The sequence below is a fragment of the Phyllostomus discolor genome, chromosome 10, assembly GCF_004126475.2.
Source record: "Phyllostomus discolor isolate MPI-MPIP mPhyDis1 chromosome 10, mPhyDis1.pri.v3, whole genome shotgun sequence".
NCBI lineage: Eukaryota > Metazoa > Chordata > Mammalia > Chiroptera > Phyllostomidae > Phyllostomus > Phyllostomus discolor.
In genome coordinates, this window is record NC_040912.2 from 85,754,309 (window position 1) to 85,771,091 (window position 16,783).

Sequence of the window (16,783 nt, forward strand, 5' to 3'; positions counted from 1 at the left end):
ACAATTTTTATAGTCTCTGAACATCAGCCCATATACCCAACTGCTCTGAAACTCTCATGTCTTATTTCTCACATTATCTAAACCAGGTACAAGGACTAGTACGATAAAGTCAACCCTGGTTAAATCCAACCCTCCTTTCCCAGGGCATCTGTTTATGTGCCTTCATAATCACCCATACCTCCAATTCTCCTCGGAGGGGTTGGGGAAAAGCCTCAGGTCAGCCTGAAATGATTCAGATTTGTGTGTCTGGGACTCAGGGAGTGCACTGAGAGGAGTGTGAAGGACGTGGGACTGGAAGTGCTGTTCTGCTGCCCAGATGCTGCAGTGCCGATGGCACACGCACGCCCCATGCCAGGGAGACTGCAGACAATGGATGTAGCAGGGAACAAGGAATGGTGGCAGCACAGGGTTGGGAGAAGTGACCATTAATGAAAGTTTTGGAGACTCTGACTGGCTCAAATGGCCCCAAAAGAGACGTGACCTATACCACTCAGTACAACTGAGGAGGATTAATATTCCCCTTTGGGAGGAGGATCTGTGAGAAATGACAGAGAGTGATGTCACAACCAAGATGCACCCCACCTTGTGGAGCCCAGAGGAAGAAGAAGCCCTGCTCCTGTGTTCAAGCTCAACAAGTCACTTACCTGAGCGGACCCCCTCCTGCCCCATCCAGCCATGGCCAGCAGGCTCCTCTGCTGGGTGGCCCTTTGTCTCCTGGGACTAGGTGAGTCCCAGGAATCAAGAATCTGCATTCTGTTAATATTCTCAGTTCTGTTTCCATTTAGGTCTTTAATCCTGTTCCGAAACTCTGTCCTCTTCCACAGATTCCACAGATGCTGGCGTCACCCAGACACCCAAGCACAAGGTGACAAAGAGGGGACAAGATGTGACTATGAATTGTGAGCCAATTCCAGGCCATGACTACCTTTACTGGTACAGACAGACCTCAGTGAAGGGGCTGGAGTTTATGATTTACTTCAGCTATGCAAAACCTGTGGATGACAGAGGGATTCTCAAGGGGCGATTCTCAGCTCAGATGCCTAATGAGTCATTCTGCACTCTGAAGATCCAGCCCACAGAACCCGGGGACTCAGCCGTGTACCTCTGTGCCAGCAGCTTAGCCACAGCGCTGCACAGCCGCCCCCTCCCTGTGCAGAAACCTCCTGCTTCCCCTCCTCTCATCAGCTCCCAGGTGTCCTGAGTAAAAGTCTTCTCTGCTCCGCTGTCACCATGAGACATGTGTGCTTTGGGGGCATGACAAGGACAGAGAAGAAAAGTTATCAATGCAGAGAACCCTGCAAGGGGACACAATATACAAAATGTACTTTAGGTTTTCCTCACACATGGTCTCTGGGCTAAACACTCAACCCATCAAAGAGACGGACTGACTTACCCACATTGGGCATTCTCCTGCCTTCCTGCACCAGAGTCTCCATCGGAACTATAGAACCTTGTGGTAATGCCTCCTCAGACTCCCATTCTGCTCTCCTTCTGAGGTCTTACCAGAATCCACCCTCCCACCACACACAAATGGTTTCCAAGTCTGTCTTGTATCCAAACTCTACTTCTTATTGTCCTTTTTGTCATTCAGAGATGCTGATCTTGAAGATGAAAATTGAATAAAATTCCTACTGTAGATGCCAAAGGACATGTTCTGCTTCTCTGTCCAATTTCAGAGCATACTTTGTCCTCTCACTTCTACCTACTGCTTCTAGAACATTCTCCTCTCCCTGGCTTTAGTACCCAGCTCCTCACACACATGGATTAGAATATTTCCTTCCATGTTTCCCTGACTTCTCATTCTGTGCTCCTTCATTTCCCCCTCCCACCACTGATCCTGCCATCCCTGGGGACGTCACCCTCCTGTGGACAATGTATACTCGGGCTTGGCTCCTCAGTGTCCTGACCTCCTCACTTTAAGTAATGTGTTGCCTCTGACCTTTTCCAAGAGCACTTCCAAGTCTAGACCAGGGAGTCTTGACTTGAACGACAAATAGTCTTCTTCCAAATCTTCCGTTTCAAGATTCCGTGCTCCTATATCTGTCTCCTTTCTTTCTTTAATGCAATATCTTCGTCCTATGATTCTTATAGTCACTGAACATCAGCCCATATACCCAAGTGCTTTGAAACCCTCATGTCTTATACCTCACATCATCTAAATGAGGTACAAGGGTTAGGACCATAAGCCAACCCTGGTTAAATCCAACCCACCTTTCCCAGGGCATCTGTTTATGTACCTTCAAAATCACCCATTTGTCCAATCTAAATTCTCCTTGGAGGAATCGGGCAAAAGCCGCAGCTCAGCCAGAAATTATTTACATTTGTGTGTCTGGGAGTCAGGGAGCACCGAGGAGGAGTGCGAAGCACGTGAAGTTCGAAGTACTGTCCTGGCGCCCAGAATACACACACACCCTTGGAAATGCCCAGCAGACAGTAGACAATGGATACAGCAGAGGGAAGAGGGAATGGTGGAAGCATAGGATTGTGAGAAGTAACAATTGATGAGAGTCTTGGAGACTTTGAGTGGTCCAAACAAACCTCAAAAGAGACATGACCCATCCCAGTCAATTCAATAGGGGCAGATTAATATTCACTGTTGGAGGGGGTCCCCTGAGAAATGGTGGGGAGTGATGTCACTACCGCCACACTCCTCCTTGAGAAGCCGAGAGGAACAAGAAGCCCTGCCCCTGTGCTCAGGTTCACAAGGTCCCCATCTAGGGAGCCTCCTCCTGCCCCACCGGCCATGGCCACCAGGCTCCTCTGCTGGGTGGCCCTTTGTCTCCTGGGAGTAGGTGAGTCCTCAAAGTTCGAGAGTCTTCATTTTGTTGATATTCTCAGTTCTGTTTCCATTTACTTTCCTTATCTTGTTCCCAAACTCTGTCCTCTTTCACAGAGCCCACACATGCTGGAGTCACCTAGACACCCAGGCACAAGGTGACAACAAGTGGACAAGAAGTGACTCTGAGCTGTGAGCCAATTTCAGGCCACCCCGACCTTTTCTGGTACAGGCAGACATCCGGGCAGGGCATAAAGTTACTTATTTCCTTCAGCAATCAAAGTCCACTGGACAACACAGGGCTGCCCAAGGAGCGATTCTCAGCTCAGATGCCTAATGAGTCATGCTCCACTCTGAAGATCCAGCCCACAGAACCCAGGGACTCAGCCGTGTACCTCTGTGCCAGCAGCTTAGCCACAGTGCTGCACAGTCGCCCCCTCCCTGTGCAGAACCCTCCTGCTTCCCCTTCTCTCACCAGCCCCTAGGAGCTGTGAGGAAAAGACTTGTCTGTTGTGCTGTCATGAAGATAAGTGTTCTATTTTGGGGCATGACAAGTGCAGAAAGGAAAAGGTATCAACACAGAAGTCTCTGCAGGAAAGACATTGTAAGAAATGGGCTTTAGGTTTTTCTCACACCCTGTCTGTGGGCTCAAAGCTGCACAGACCTGGAGACAGACCTCAGTTACCCACACTGTGCCCGTTGCTGCCTTCCTGCACTGCCCATGCCATCTGAATGGTAGGAGCCTCTGCTAATGGCTTTTTGCCCTCCATTCTCCTCTCCTTCCAAGATGCTAACAGAATTCTCCCCCACAACACACTCATGTTTTCTAGGGTTCCTTCATGTAGACGAATTCCAAGTATTCTTTTCTTAATTACACCATTAAGATGCTTTTTCATTTAAGATAGAAATGCAATAAAATATCTACTGTGTTTATGTCACAACATAAAACTGAACATTTAACATCTGGTTTCAGTGCATCCTTTATCCTCCCGGGTCCTCCCTGCTCCTCCTAGACCAGGCGGAGCCTGCCTCAGATGCCTCATGCCTCAGAACACATGCCTCAGAACATCGCCCTTTGTTGCTAAAGTCATTGCTACTTCTCTTCTGTCAGATCCGTCCTCATTCACTTCCTCTCCCCACCAGTGAGGATGTCACCATGGGTGATGTCATTATCACACAGACACTTTCCACAGGGGTTTGGTGTCTCAGTCTCCTGACCTCCTCACTCACAATAATCTTCACCTCCCACCCTTTTCAGATGCACTTAGGTCATTCCCGTCTGTGGGATGAGACACCAGTGAGCTCCTTGCAACATTGCCATTTCATTTGTCTCCTTCTCCTGCCTCATCCTGTTGGTTTCCTTCTCACTAATTCAGCACCACCCTCCTAAGATGCCTTTAGCCACTGACCCTCAGTTCATGTACTTAACAGCTTTTAAATTCACATGTTCTGAATTGTCACATTGTTCTGACCAGGTTTATGTTGGATACTTTAATGTCAACCCTGGGTAAATCCACTCCCTTTGGGCCCCTATGGATGGCAAGGTGGTAGTACCTGAGTCACCCACAGCATTCGGCAGTGATCACGGCACAGTCTGGTCACTGACAGGAATTCTTGATCCTCAGTGAAGAGCCTTTCATTGGTTCGCTGCTCTGCACAGGAAGTGCATATTCAGTAGGATGCTTTGCTGACATTTAAAGAATCTGTTTTCATGAACCTGGTGTGTTGGTGTCATTTTATTAAAATCAGAAACTGCATCCCTGGCTGGTTCAGTGGACTGAGTGCTGACCTGGGAACCAAAAGGTCAGAGGCTCAACACCCAGTCAGGTCACTGGCCTGTGTTATCGCCAGGTCCCCAGTAGAGGGCCTAAGAGGAAGGCACACACTCATGTCTCTCCTCCTCTCTCTCTCCCAACCTTCCCCTCTCTTTAAAAACAAAAAATAAAATCTTATAAAAAAAGAATATTTGTAACCCTACCATCAGTAAGTAATGAGACTCATGCAATAACTTCATAATGAAGCTCAATATTGGATATGATCCCATTCATGTGAAAACATACATATGAGTAAACAAAGCAGGGAGATGCATAGATATGGATGGATATCTACTGATGCACAGGACTGTTTGTATCTTTTTTCAAATTTTAGAAATTACATGATAATCTATTGAAGCTCTTTCTATTTTTCTAAAAACAAAAGCACATGTCCTTCAGGTATGCCGTGTTTTACTATAAATTTATATGAGCCAGGACAAGTCTGTGAAACGTACAGTTCATTTCTCCCAGTAATTCAACAAAGTGGGACTGGAGGTAGAAGAGGGGTAACGTTTAGTGCTGTGTTCCATATAAATTTGTCTCAGTTATTGCCAAGTTAATTTTTAAAGCATTTTTCCCCAGTAAGTTTTCAGTCCATTACAGATCTCTTAAAAATGAAAACAAAGGAGAGCTCTCAGCTATAAAGAAAGATTTGTGTGAAGTCAGAGCGGGGGGGGGGGGGGGTGGTTGAGGACAGAACATGATCGGTGTTTCTCACCAGAAAGAGCCCAGGGGCAGGGCCGGGTCCCAGGTCTCGTGAGACCGTCCCAGTGACCTGCTGCACAGACCTGATGTTCGTCTTTGGGGGGAGGCCCCATGAGCAGTGACAGAGAGCCATGTCACTCTCCACCCTGTGCAGCCCAGAGGAATGAGAAACCCTGCCCCTCTGTTCACCTGCACAAGGGCCTCATCTGGGTGACACTCCCTCGTGCCCCACCCTGCCATGGCCACCAGGCTCCTGTGCTGGGTGGCCCTTTGTCTCCTGGGAGTAGGTGAGTCCTCAGAAATGAAGAATCTGCATTTTTTATAATCCAAGTTCAGATTCCATTTATGTCCCTTATCCTGTTCCTAACTCTGTCCTCTTCCACAGAGCCCACACATGCTGGAGTCACCCAGACACCCAGGCACAAGGTGACAAAAAGAGGACAAGGAGTGACTATGAATTGTGAGCCAATCTCAGGCCATAGCTACGTTTACTGGTACAGACAGACCTCGGTGGAAAGCATAACGTTTCTGATTTCCTTCCTCAATCAAAGCCCTCTGGACAAGACAAGTCTGCCCAAGGAGCGATTCTCAGCTCAGATGCTTAATGAGTCTTTCTCCACTCTGACGATCCAGCCCACAGAACCCGGGGACTCAGCCGTGTACCTCTGTGCCAGCAGCTTAGCCACAGCGCTGCACAGTCGCCCCCTCCCTGTGCAGAAACCTCCTGCTTCCCCTTCTCTCATCAGCTCCCAGAAGTTGTGAGCAAAAGACTTGTCTGTTGTGCTGTCATGAAGATAAGTGTTCTGTTTTGGGGCATGTCAAGTGCAGAAAGGAAAAGGTATCAACACAGAAGTCTCTGCAGGAAAGACATTGTAAGAAATGGGCTTTAGGTTTTTCTCACACCCTGTCTGTGGGCTCAAAGCTGCACAGACCTGGAGACAGACCTCAGTTACCCACACTATGCCCGTTGCTGCCTTCCTGCACTGCCCATGCCATCTGAATGGTAGGAGCCTCTGCTAATGGCTTTTTGCCCTCCATTCTCCTCTCTTTCCAAGATGCTAACAAATTTCTCTCCAGCGACACACTCATGTTTTCTAGGGTTCCTTCATGTAGACGAATTCCACGTATTATTTTCTTAATTACACCATTAAGATGCTTTGTCCTTTAAGATAGAAATGCAATAAAATATCTACTGTGTTTATGTCACAACATAAAACTGAACATTTAACATCTGGTTTCAGTGCATTCTTTATCCTCCTGGGTCCTCCCTGCTCCTCCCAGACCAGGGAGGTCCCCCCTCTCCCCGTTTCACCACCCGCTCCTCACACACATGCCTCAGAACATCGCCCTTTGTTGCTAAAGTCATTGCTACTTCTCTTCTGTCAGATCCGTCCTCATTCCCTTCTTCTCCCCACCAGTGAAGCTGTCACCATGGGTGATGTCATTATCACACAGACACTTTCCACAGGGGTTTGGTGTCTCAGTCTCCTGACCTCCTGACTTGTAATAATCTTTACCTCCAACACTTTTCAGATGCACTTCAGTCATTCCCGTCTGTGGGATGAGACAATATGAGCTCTTTCCAAAATTGCCATTTCATTTGTCTCCTTCTCCTGCCTCATCCTATTGGTTTCCTTCTCACTAATTCGGCACCACCCTCCTAAGATTCCTTTAGCCACTGACCCTCAGTTCATGTACTTAACAGCCTTTGACCTCATATGTTCTTAATTCTCACATTGTTCTGACCAGGTTTATGTTGGATACTTTAATGTCAACCCTGGGTAAATCCACTCCCTTTTGGCCCCTATGGATGGCAAGGTGGTAGTACCTGAGTCACCCACAGCATTTGGCAGTGATCACACACAGCCTAGTCACTGACAGAGATTCTCTGGTCCTCACTGAAGGGATGTTCATTGGTTCACCATGGTGCATAGGAATTGCATAGGTCAATAGGACACTTGCTGACATTTAAAGAATCTATTTGGGCTGACCTGATGTGTTGGTGTCATTTTATTAAAATCAGAAACTGCATCCCTGGCTGGTGTGGTTCAGTGGACTGAATGCTGGCCTGTGAACCAAAAGGTCAGAGGCTCAACACCCAGTCAGGTCACTGGCCTGTGTTATGGCCCAGTCTCCAGTAAAGGGCCTAAGAGGAAGGCACACACTCATGTCTCTCTTCCTCTCTCTCTCCCTCCCTTCCCCTTTCTTTAAAAACAAAAAATAAAATCTTAAAAAAAAAAGAATATTTGTAACCCTACCATCAGTAAGTAATGAGACTCATGCAATAACTTCATAATGAAGCTCAATATTGGATATGATCCCATTCATGAGAAAACATACATATGAGTAAAGAAAGCAGGGAGACGCAAAGGTATGGATGGATATCTACTGATGCACAGGACTGTTCGTATCTTTTTTCAAATTTTAGAAATTACATGATAATCTATTGAAGCTCTTTCTATTTTTCTAAAAACAAAAGCACATATCCTTCAGGTATGCCATATTTCACTATAAATTTATATGAGCCAGGACAAGTCTGTGAAACGTACAGTTCATTTCTCCCAGTAATTCAACAAAGTGGGACTGGAGGTGGAAGAGGGGTGATGTTTAGTGCTGTGTTCCATATAAATTTGTCTCAGTTATTGCCAAGTTAATTTTTAAAGCATTTTCCCCAGTAAGTTTTCAGTACATTAGAGATCTTTCAAAAATGAAAACAAAGGTGAACTCTCAGCTATAAAGAAAGATTTGTGTGAAGTCAGAACAGGGAGGGGTGGTGAATGCCAGAACATGATCGGTGTTTCTCACCAGAAAGAGCCCAGGGGAGGGGCCGGGTCCCAGGTTTCATGAGACCGTCCCAGTGACCTGCTGCACAGAACTGATGTTCGTCTTTGGGGGGAGGCCCCATGAGCAGTGACAGAGAGCCATGCCACTCTCCACCTTGTGCAGCCCAGAGGAATGAGAAACCCTGCCCCTCGATTCACATGCACAAGGGCCTCATCTGGGTGACACTCTCTCCTGCCCCACCCTGCCATGGCCACCAGGCTCCTGTGCTGGGTGGCCCTTTGTCTCCTGGGAGTAGGTGAGTCCTCAGAAATGAAGAATCTGCATTTTTTATAATCCAATTTCAGATTTCATTTATGTCCCTTATCCTGTTCCCAAACTCTGTCCTCTTCCACAGATTCCACACATGCTGGAGTCACCCAGACACCCAGGCACGAGGTGACAAAGAGGGGACAAGATGTGACTATGAATTGTGAGCCAATTTCAAGTCATAACTACCTTTACTGGTACAGACAGACCTCACTGAAAGGACTGGAGTTTCTGATTTCCTTCAGCTATGCAAAAGCTCTGGATGAGACAGGGCTGCCCAAGGAGCGATTCTCAGCTCAGATGCCTAATAAGTCTTTGTCCACTCTGACAATCCAGCGCACAGAACCCGGGGACTCAGCCGTGTACCTCTGTGCCAGCAGCTTAGCCACAGCGCTGCACAGTTGCCCCCTCCCTATGCAGAAACCTCCTGCTTCCCCTTCTCTCACCAGCCCCCAGGTGTCCTGTGTAAAAACTATCTCTGCTCAGCTGTCACCAAGAGACGTGTGTGGGTTTGGAGCATGACAAGGGCAGAAAGCAAAAGGTATCAACAGAGAAACCCCTGTGAAGGAGCAATGTAGGAAATGGCCTTTACCTTTTCCTTACACACTGTCTGTGAGCTCAGCACTCCCCACACCTGAGAGGCACACCTCAGTTACAGACACTGTGTGTGTTCCAGCCTTCTTGCCCTGGCCTCTCCATCTAAACCACAGGAACTCCCGCTATGGACTCCTCAGCCATCCATTCTTCTCACCTTCTAAGCTGTAAACAGAATCCCTCCATGACCACACACACACACACACACACACACACATTTTCAAGTCTGTCTTATAGCCAAATTCCATTCATCATTGTTCATTCTGTCATCCAACGGTCCTGATCTTCAAGTTGGCAATAGAATAAGATTCCTACTTTGATATCAAAAGTTGGAATCTGCTTCTCTGTCCAATTTCAGTGCATTCTTGGTCCTGCAAATCCTAACTACTTATTCTAGAACATTCGCCTCTCCCGGTATTACTACACAGCTCCTCACACATGTGGATTAGAACATGGCCTTTCATGTTGCCCTGACTTCTCTACACTCAGACCTGTCCTCACTCCCTCCCTCCCCACCACGGATCCTGCCAGTACTGAGGACGTCATCAGCCTGTGGAAAATTTATACACGGGTTTGCCTCCCAGTTTCCTGATCTCTTGACTTTCAGTAATGTTTTGTCTCCAATCCTATCCAAGAGCACTTCCAAGTCTAGACCATGCAGTGAGCAAAGATAATCTTCCAAAATGTCCATTTCACATTCCATGCTCCTATGCCTTTCTCCTTTCTTTAATGCAAAATCCACTCCCTGTGATTCTCATAGTCTCTAAACTGCAGTCCACACACGCAACTGCTCTGAAACTCTCAGGTCTTATTCCTCACGTTATCTAATCCAGGTACAAGGATTAGTTCTATAAAGCCAACGCTGCTTGACTCCAACCCTCCTATCCCAGGGCATCTGTTTCCCTCCCTTCACAATCACCCTTGTGTGCAATCTAAATGATTCTGGGACAGATTAGGTAAAAACCCCAGCTCAGCCAGAAATTATTCAGATTTGTGTGTCCGGGAGTCAGGGAGTGCCTTGACAGGCTATGAAAGATGCGAAGATCACAGTATTGTCTTTTTGGCCACAATCTGCAGTGGCTATGGCACACGCATGTGGCCATGGCAGGCAGATGGTAGACTATGGAGACATCAGGGAACAAGGAATGGTGGAAGCACAGGGTTGTGAGAAGTGACACTTGATGAAAGTCCTGGAGACTTTGAATGGTCCAACCAAACCCTAAAAGAGACATGGCCTATTCCAGTCAATTCAACTGACAATTAATGGTAGGAGGTCCCATGACAAATGACAGACAGCGATGTCACTACCAAGACACACTCCACCTTGTGGAGCCCAGAGGAACAAGAAGCCCTGCTCCTGTGTTCAGGGTCACAAGGGCCTCGTCCGGGTAGAGTCTCCTCCTGTCCCACCCTGCCATGGCCACCAGGCTCCTCTGCTGGGTGGCCCTCTGTCTCCTGAGCAGAGGTGAGTCTCCAGAAATGAAAAATCTAATTTTTTTGATATTACCAATTGTGATATCACTTATGTTCCTTATCCTATACCCACACTCTGTCTTCTTCCACAGGGCCCACACATGCTGAAGTCACCCAGACACCCAGACACAAGGTGACAGACCAAGGACAAGAAGTGACTCTGACTTGTGAGCCAATTGCAGGCCATGACTACCTTTACTGGTACAGACAGACCTCAGTGGAAGGCATGAAGTTTCTGATTTCCTTCACCTTTGCCAAACTTCTGGACAAGTCAGGAATGCCCAAGGAGCGATTCTCAGCTGAGATGCTTAATAAGTCGTTCTCCACTCTGAAGATCCAGCCCACAGAACCTGAGGACTCAGCCGTGTACCTCTGTGCCAGCAGCTTACCACAGCGCTGCACAGTCACCCCCTCCCTGTGCAGAAACCTCCTGCTCCCCTTCAGCCCCCAGGTGTCGTGAATAAAAGACTTCTCTGCTCCATTCTCACCAGTAGACATGTGTATCTTTGGACATGACAAGGAGACAAAGGATAAGTGATAAATTTAAAATTCTTGTGTAGGGAACAGTGTAGAAATGCACTTGAGGCTTTCCTCCCACATTGTGGGCTCAACACTCTGCATATCTGGGCACAGACCCTTGTTACCCACACAGTGCCTGTTCCTGCCTGCCTGCCCTGGCCTTTCCTTCTAAACGGTAGGAGCTCCTGCTAAGGGCTCCTCAGCCCTCCATTCTCCTTTCCCTCTAAGATGCTACCAGAATTCTCCCCACCACACACACACAAATATTTTCCAGGGTTCTAACATGTAGCCAGATTGCACTTATCATTCTGTTAATTACACCATTAAGGTCCTCTGCCCTTTCAGATGGGAAGCAAAAAAATTTCTTCTGTCTTTATTTCACAACATGGAATTGACCATTTTGTCTTCTATTTCAGTGTATTGTTTATCCTCCTGGGTATTCCCTACTTCTTCCAGACCAGGCCCCTCTCCTCGGCTTCACCACCCAGTCCTCACACACATGCCTCAGAAGATCACCCTTTGTTGCTGAACTTACTGCTACTTCCCTACCGTCAGATCCGTCCTCATTCACTTCCTCTCCCCTCCAGTGAAGTTGTCTCCAATGGAGACGTCACCATCACTCAGACACTTTCCACAGGGGTTTGGTGTCTCAGTCTCCAGACTTCCTGACTTGTAATAATCTTTACCTCCAACACTTTTTGCATGCACTTCAGTCATTCCTCTCTGTGGGATGAGACACCAATGAGCTCCTGCCAAAATTGCCAGTTTGATCATCTCATTCTCCTGCCTCTTCACGCTGGTTTCCTTCTCACTAATTCAGCACCACCCTCCTGAGATTCCTTTAGGCACTGACCCTCAGTTCATGTACTTAACAGCTTTTAAAGTCATGTGTTCTTAATTCTCACATTGTGTAAACCAGATGTATTGTTGGATACTTTAATGTCAACTGGTGGTAGCCCTTCCTCCTCTGGGCACCTAGAGACAACAAGGTGGGAGTCCCTGAGTCACCCACAGCATTCAGCAGTGATCACACACAGCCTGGTCGCTGACAGGGATTCTCTGATCCTCAGTGAAGAGCCTTCCATTGGTTCGCTGCTGTGCACAGGAAATGCTTAGCTCAATGGGACAGATTGCTGACATTTAAAGAATCTATTTTCCCTGACCTGATGTGTTGGTGTCATTTTATCAAAATCAGAATCTTCATCCCTGGCTGGCGTGGCTCAGTGGATTGAGTGCTGGCCTGGGAACCAAAGGGTCAGAGGCTCACCTCCCAGTCAGGTCACATGCCTGTGTCATGGCCAGATCCCCAGGAGGGGGCGCCTGAGAGGCAACTACATACTGATGTTTCTTTCCCTCAATTTATCCTTCCCATCTCCTCTCTTCTAAAATAAATAAATAAAATACTTTTTTAAAAAAGAACTTTGTAACCATACAATCAGTATATAAGGAAGCTACAATAACTAAATAATGAAGCAAAAACTAGGATATGATTCCATTTATGTGAATATATATATATATATATATATATATATATATATCAATAAGGAAAGCAGGCAGAGAAATAGATGCATATTTGTACCTACTGCGCATAGGACTGTTTGTATATTTTGTTAAATGTTAGAAATTATGTGATGATACATAGAAGCTCTTTCTAGTTTGCTAATAACAAAAGCACATGTCTTTCAGGTATGCCGTGGTTTACTATAAATTTATATGAGCCAGGACAAATCTATGAAACGTACAGATCAAGGTTTTCTCAGTCATTCAACAAAGTGAGATTGGAGGTGGAAGAGGGGTGGTGCTTAGCACTGTGTTATACATAAATTTTTCTCTCTTATTACCAAGTTCATTGTAAAGTATTACTCCCCAGTCTTCAGCGCATATAACATCTTTAAAAAATTAAAAGAAACTCTCAGCTACAAACAGAGACATGTGTGAAGTCAGAGCAGGGAGGGGTGGTGAACGCCAGAACATGATCCGTGTTTCTCACCAGAAAGAGCCCAGGGGCAGGGCCGGGTCCCAGGACCCGTGAGACCGTCCCAGTGACCTGCTGCACAGAACTGATGTTCGTCTTTGGGGGGAGGTTCTTTGTGCAACGACAGAGAACCATGTCACTCTCCACCCTGTGCAGCCCAGAGGAATGAGAAACCCTGCCCCTCGATTCACATGCACAAGGTCTTCATCCGGGTGAACTCTCCTCCTTCCCCACCCTGCCATGGCCACCAGGCTCCTCTGCTGGGTGGCCCTTTGTCTCCTGGGCATAGGTGAGTCCCCAGAAATGAAGAATCTGCATTTTTTATAATCCAATTTCAGATTCCATTTATGTTCCTTATCCTGATCCCAAACTCTGTCCTCTTCCACAGAGCCCACACATGCTGGAGTCACCCAGACACCCAGGCACAAGGTGACAAAGAGGGGACAAGATGTGACTATGAGTTGTGAGCCAGTCTCAGGCCATGACTACCTTTACTGGTACAGACAGACCTCCGTGGAAGGCATAAAGTTTCTGATTTACTTCGTCAATCAAAGCCCTACGGACAAGACAGGGCTGCCCAAGGAGCGATTCTCAGCTCAGATGCCTAATAAGTCGTTCTCCACTCTGACGATCCAGCCCACAGAACCTGGGGACTCAGCCGTGTACCTCTGTGCCAGCAGCTTAGCCACAGCGCTGCACAGTCATCCCCTCCCTGTGCAGAAACCTCCTGCTTCCCCTTCTCTCACCAGCCCCAGGTGTTCTGTGTAAAGGTCCTTTTTTCCGCTTTCACCAGGAGACATACTTGGCTTTGGGGCATGACAAGCACAGAAAGGGTAAGGGATCAAGAGAAAAAATGCCTTCAGGACACAATGTAGGAAATGGGTTTTAGGGCATTGTGATACATTGTGGACTCAAAAGTAACCATACTGAGAGATTAGGCCTTAATTATTCTCACTGTTATTTTCTCCCTTCCTACATTAGATTCCATCCGAATGGTAGGTGCTCCTGGTAATGGCTCCTCAGACTTCCATTCTCCAACCCCTCTAAGCTGTTAAGAGATATTTCCCTCCCCCTCCCTTTTTACCATTGTATCATATAGCCAAATTCCACTTATCATTGTGCTAATTTACTCCATTAATGTGTTCTGCCCTTAAGATGGAAATGCAATAGAATTTCTACTCTGTTTATGTCACAAGACAGAATCAAACACATGATGTCTAGTTTCAGTGCCTTGTTTATCCTCCCGGGTCCTCCCTGCTCCTCCCAGACCAGGCCCCTCTCCTGGCTTCACCACCCACTCCTCACACACATGCCTCAGAACATCACCCTTTGTTGCTGAACTTACTGCCACTTCCCTACCGTCAGATCTGTCCTCATTCACTTCTTCTCCCCACCAGTGAAGTTCTCACCACTGGAGACGTCACCATCACACAGACACTTTCCACAGGGTTTGGTGTCTGAGTTCCCTGGCCTCCTCACTTTCAATAATCTTTACCTCCCACACTTTTCAGATGCACTTCAGTCATTCCCGTCTGTGGGATGGGACCCCAATGAGCTCCTTCCACAATTGCCATTTCAATCATCTCATTCTCCTACCTCTTCACATTGGTTTTCTTCTCACTAATTCAGCACCATCCTCCTAAGATTCTCTCAGCTACTCATCCCCAGTTCCTGTACCTAAGAGTTTTTAAACTCACATGTTCTTAAATCTCGCATTGTCTAAACCAGGTTCAAGGTTGGAAACTATAGTATCAAGCCCGGTAAACCCATCTTGTCACCTGCATAAGGCAAAGCGGGAGTTCCTCAGTTAACCGAGAGCATTCGGCAGTGATGATGACAGCCTGGTCACTGGCAGGAATTCTTGATCCTCACTGAAGAGCCTTCCATTGGTTCCCCGCTGTGCACAGGAAGTGCTTAGGTCAATAGAACATTTAGCTGACATTTAAGGGATCTATTTCTACTGACTTGGTGTTTTGGTGGGTTTTTTTTATTATATGTGAAAAAACCATATAACCATAAAATAACTAAATAATGAAGCTCAAAATATAGGATATGATTTCATTTATGTGAAAATATATCGACATGAACAAAGAAAGCAGGCCAATAGTACTAGATGTGCATCTACTGATGTATATGAATGTGTATAAATTTTGTCAAATTTCAGAAATTACAAGATAATGTACAGAAGCTCCTTTACACTGATTAAAAGAAAAGAATATATCTTTTATATATGCCATGTTTTACTGAAAATGTATATGAGCAAGGATAAATCTATCAAACATTATAGATCAAGTTCTTCTTACGACACGTCAAAAGTGCGGTTGGAGGAAGGACAGAGTGGGGTTGCCTAGCCTTCTGTTCTATGCAACCCTCCCTCACTTATTGCTGGGGAACTTATAAAATATCACCTCGGAAATTCTTGCAGAGCAAAGGGAATCTTTTTTTTTAAACAAAGCAGAATCCTCAGCCATGAAGTAAAGAGATGTTTGATGTCAGGGCAGCGAGGGGTTGCACAGGCCAGAAAGACGCCCGGTGTTTCTCATCAGGAAGAGCACAGGTGCAGGTCCAAATCCCAGGACACGTGTGACCATCCAGGGACATCTGTGCAGAACTGTTCTCCCCTTGGGAGGAGGTCCCTTGAGCAATGACAGAGAGTGATGTCACGCTCCACCCAGGGGAATGCGAAGTCCTGCCCCTCCGTTCACCATCACAAGGGGCTCTTCTGGGTGATGCCTCCTCCTGTCCCACCCTGCCATGGCCACCAGGCTCCTCTGCTGGGTGGCCCTTTGTGTCCTGGGCATAGGTGAGTCCCCAGACATGAAGATTCTGTATGCTTTTAATAGTCCCAGTTCTGTTTCCATTTATGTCCCTTAATCTGTTCCCAAACTCTGTCTTCTCCCACAGAGCCCACACATGCTGGTGTCACCCAGACACCCAGGCACAAGGTAACAAAGAGGGGACAAGATGTGACTATGAGTTGTGAGCCAGTCTCAGGCCATGACTACCTTTACTGGTACAGACAGACCTCAGCAGAAGGCATAAAGTTTTTGATTTATTTCGGTGATACCAAACCTCTGGACAAGTCAGGAATGCCCAAGGAGCGATTCTCAGCTCTGATGCCTAATGAGTCGTTCTCCACTCTGACGATCAAGCCCACAGAACCCGGGGACTCAGCCGTGTACCTCTGTGCCAGCAGCTTAGCCACAGCGCTGCACAGTCGCCCCCTCCCTGTGCAGAAACCTCCTGCTTCCCCTCCTCTCATCAGCCCCCAGGTGTCCTGAGTAAAAGTCTTTTCTGTTCTGCTGTCACCAAGAGACATGCATGCGTTTGGGGCATGACAAGCACAGAAAGGATAAGGGATCAAGAGAAAAAGTGTCTCATAGTAAACAATGTGGGAAATGAGCTTTAGGTTTCCCTCACACACTGTCTGTGGGCCCAGCACTCTGCACTCCTGAGAGGCAGACCTCAGTTCCCCACACTGTGTGTGTTCCTGCCTGCCTGCGCCGGCCTCTGCATCTGAATGGTAGGAGCTCCTGGTAACGGCTGCTCAGCCCTCCCTTCTTCTCCTTCTCTAAGGGGCTAAGAGAATTCACCATGCCCCCCACACACATGTTCTCTAGGGTTGTAGCATGCAGCCCGATTCCACGTATCACTGTCTTCACTACTCCACTAAGGTGCTCTGCCCTTTAAGGAGGACATGCAGTAAAGTGTGCACTGTGTTTATTTTAAAACAGAATCAAACACATAATGCCCAATTTCAGTGCATTCTTAATCTCCTGGGTCCTCCCTGACTCTTCCAGACCAGGCCCCTCTCCCGGCTTCAGTCCTACTCCTCAC

The 16,783-nt window shown here is 47.1% G+C and overlaps 1 long non-coding RNA gene and 4 gene segments (V, D, J or C); all 5 read left to right on the forward strand.

The window, feature by feature from the left end:
* Nucleotides 1–675: 675 nt before the first annotated feature.
* On the forward strand, nt 676–1,201 carry LOC114507386. The segment is given in 2 exon segments: nt 676–724; nt 825–1,201. Coding segments are annotated over 2 exon segments (426 nt in total).
* A 1,526-nt stretch (nt 1,202–2,727) lies between these two features.
* On the forward strand, nt 2,728–8,562 carry LOC118497208. Its single transcript, XR_004899740.1, has 3 exons — nt 2,728–2,792; nt 5,681–5,721; nt 8,515–8,562. It is a non-coding gene; the product is annotated as an uncharacterized LOC118497208 (long non-coding RNA).
* Nucleotides 8,563–10,395: 1,833 nt separating this feature from the next.
* LOC114507387 lies at nt 10,396–10,912 on the forward strand. The segment is given in 2 exon segments: nt 10,396–10,444; nt 10,545–10,912. Coding segments are annotated over 2 exon segments (417 nt in total).
* Nucleotides 10,913–13,182: 2,270 nt separating this feature from the next.
* Nucleotides 13,183–13,714, forward strand: LOC118496951. The segment is given in 2 exon segments: nt 13,183–13,235; nt 13,335–13,714. Coding segments are annotated over 2 exon segments (429 nt in total).
* Nucleotides 13,715–15,659: 1,945 nt separating this feature from the next.
* Nucleotides 15,660–16,227, forward strand: LOC118496952. The segment is given in 2 exon segments: nt 15,660–15,749; nt 15,851–16,227. Coding segments are annotated over 2 exon segments (426 nt in total).
* The last annotated feature ends 556 nt before the right edge of the window (nt 16,228–16,783 follow it).